At 63.7% G+C, this 2,742-nt stretch overlaps 1 protein-coding gene across 1 annotated transcript; it reads left to right on the top strand.

Moving 5' to 3' along the window:
- Nucleotides 1–1,007: 1,007 nt before the first annotated feature.
- PAQR9 (progestin and adipoQ receptor family member 9) lies at nucleotides 1,008–2,332 on the top strand (the record flags this gene model as incomplete). The annotated part of the gene is given in 2 exon segments (XM_084292052.1): nucleotides 1,008–1,040; nucleotides 1,043–2,332. Coding segments are annotated over 2 exon segments (1,323 nt in total).
- Between the last annotated feature and the right edge of the window lie 410 nt (nucleotides 2,333–2,742).

Consider the following 2,742-nt stretch of genomic DNA (forward strand, 5'->3'; position numbering starts at 1 on the left):
CTGAAACAGCAGACGACAATCCCATCCTCTGACTCCTACCTGAGCCTGCAAGATACTTAACTTTCTGTGCTACCTCCTTTACTTCCAGCTCCTCTTTACTTCCAACCAGAAGGAGCAGTCAGGCTCTGAGTTGCCCAGGGAAGCGGTGGAGTCACCATCCCTGGGGGTGTTCAGGGAAAGGCTGGGCGTGGTGCCTGGGGACATGGCGTAGCGGTGGTAGGGTGCTGTTGGACCAGTTGACATTGGAGGGCTTTTCCAACCTTAATGATTCTACCCTATAACTCGTTACCGTGCACTAATGCGCTTCCAGTGTTTTCCCCTGTATTTTTATACTCGCATTATGTAACCATGCGGCTTGCATAACTGAAAGCTGATAAATGTAGGATTTGTCTAAGGATCAACTCAGAGCAGCTACTGTCAGCCTGCTCCAGTCTCCCCACGAAGCGCGCCGCTTGGAGCGCAGGGATAAGGTGGGTGCCGTCTGCGCCAGTGCCACACGCACCCTTTGCAGCCTGGGCCGTGCACGGTTGGCCTAAAATAACTTTTCCATTCCCTGCATGACACGATGTCACCGAGGCACCCGCTCTCGGCCAGCCCCCTCCAAGCGCACCCTGCAGAAATCCCCCCGTTCGCCAGCTGCCCCCAGCCCGGGGCATTTCCCCGCTGTGCCGTGCCCGCTGGGCGGGCTCCCCCCACTCCTGCCCTGCCTTTGTCCCCCCGCTGGCCCGGCGGGCGCGATGCAGCACCGTGGCCACCGCCCGCCTGCGCCCCGCACCCCGAGCTGCGGAGCGGGGCCGGGCACGGCCGGGGGGGCCGGGGGGCTCCTCAGGGGCTTTGAGGCCGCCCCCCCGCCGGGCCAGGCGCGCTGCGGCCGCACGGCATCAATCATTAACCGCGGCTCGGGTGTCCGGCGCCTCCCTCGCCGGGAAACCGAAGCCGGGGCGGCGGGGGCCCCTCGGGCGGCTCCCCGGCAGGGCTGGCTGCGCCGCCGGGCTCCGGTTACGGCGATGCGGGGCGGCGGGGCGGGAGGAGCCGCAGCGGGGCCGCCAGTGCCCGCGCTGCGATGAGTGATGCTGCCGGGGGCGGCGGTGGAGGAGGAGGAGGAGGAGGAGAAGCGCAGAGCCACCGCGGCTCCTCCGCCGGCGGCTGCGGGAGCGGCGCCTCCGCCTCGCCCGGGAGGCGGCGGCGGGGAGCGGCGGGGAGCGGGCAGGGGGCGGCCGGGGGGCCCGGGGCCGGCGGGGGCAGCGGGGGCAGCATGCCGGCCGGAGAGGGGGCCAAGGAGGAGGAGGAAGAGGGGGCGCCGCCGCCCGGCCGCCCCGCCGCCCTGCTGCGGTGGGACGAGGTGCCCGAGGACTTCGTGGAGTGCTTCATCCTCTCGGGGTACCGGCGGCTGCACTGCTCGGCGCAGGAGTGCCTGGCCTCGGTGCTGCAGCCCACCAACGAGACGCTCAACTTCTGGACCCACTTCATCCCACTGCTGCTCTTCCTCAGCCGCTTCGGGCGGCTGCTGCTGCTGCGGGGCGCCGGGGACGTGCCCTTCCACCACCCAGCCCTGCTGCCCCTCTGGTGCTATGCCTCGGGGGTGCTGCTCACCTTCGCCATGAGCTGCACGGCCCACCTCTTCAGCTGCCTCTCCCCGCGCCTCCGCGCCGCCTTCTTCTACCTGGACTACGCCTCCATCAGCTACTACGGCTTCGCCAGCACCGTGGCCTACTCCTACTACCTGCTGCCAGGCCTGAGCCTGCTGGACGCTGGCGCCATGAGCCGCTACGTGCAGCAGCAACTGGGCTGGCAGCTGGACTGCAGCCTGCCCATCGCGGCCTACCGCGCCCTGGTGCTGCCCGTGGCCCTGGCGCTGGCCGTGGGCTGCACAGCCGCCTGCTGCCGCAGCCGTGCCGCCTGCTGCGCCTACCCCTTCGCCGTGCGCACCTTTGTCTTCGCCATGCCACTGAGCATGGCCTGCCCCATCATGCTGGAGAGCCTCCTCTTCGACCTCCGCACCCGCAACCCTACGCTCTTCATCTACTTCTACCGGCGCTACTGCTGGCTGCTGGTGGCCGCCTTCTTCAACGTCAGCAAAATCCCTGAGCGGATCCAGCCGGGGCTTTTCGACATCGTGGGGCACAGCCACCAGCTTTTCCACATCTTCACCTTCCTCAGCATCTACGACCAGGTGCACTATGTGGAGGATGGGCTGGCCGAGTTCCTCAAGGCATCCCCAGCCGCTCCCACCTACTTGGGCACCGTGGGGTACATGCTGCTGCTGACGCTTTGCCTGGCTGTGGTGGTCAGGAGGTTCCTCAATGTCGCAGACCTCTGCAAGCAGGACTGATCATGCCAGTGACCACCCTACATGCAACTCTGGGGCTGGAGACCCTTTAGCTGGTGACCTTCAGACTGGCAACCCACAGAATGGCCCAAGCGTGTCTTCAAGATGCCGTGAAACCTGGGGGAAACGCCTGTAGAAGAGCCAGGTCCCTTTTGTGGAAGGTTGCTAGAGAAAATTACCATGGTGGAAATACTCATGCTCGTTAAACTACTATGTTACCAGGGGAAGCAAGCAAACGCTTACTGGTATGTTGCTGCTTAGAGTATAAGCTGAAATAATTTAGTTCTGCTACTAGGAAGAATGCATGAACTGAGAATGCCACTTACTAGTTTCGTAACAATTCAGTTTAAACTAGCTATGTATATATACATACGTTTATATATATAGCTATTTATTTATTAGCTACATATATA

This window comes from Netta rufina (assembly GCF_964035555.1).
Source record: "Netta rufina genome assembly, chromosome: 9".
NCBI lineage: Eukaryota > Metazoa > Chordata > Aves > Anseriformes > Anatidae > Netta > Netta rufina.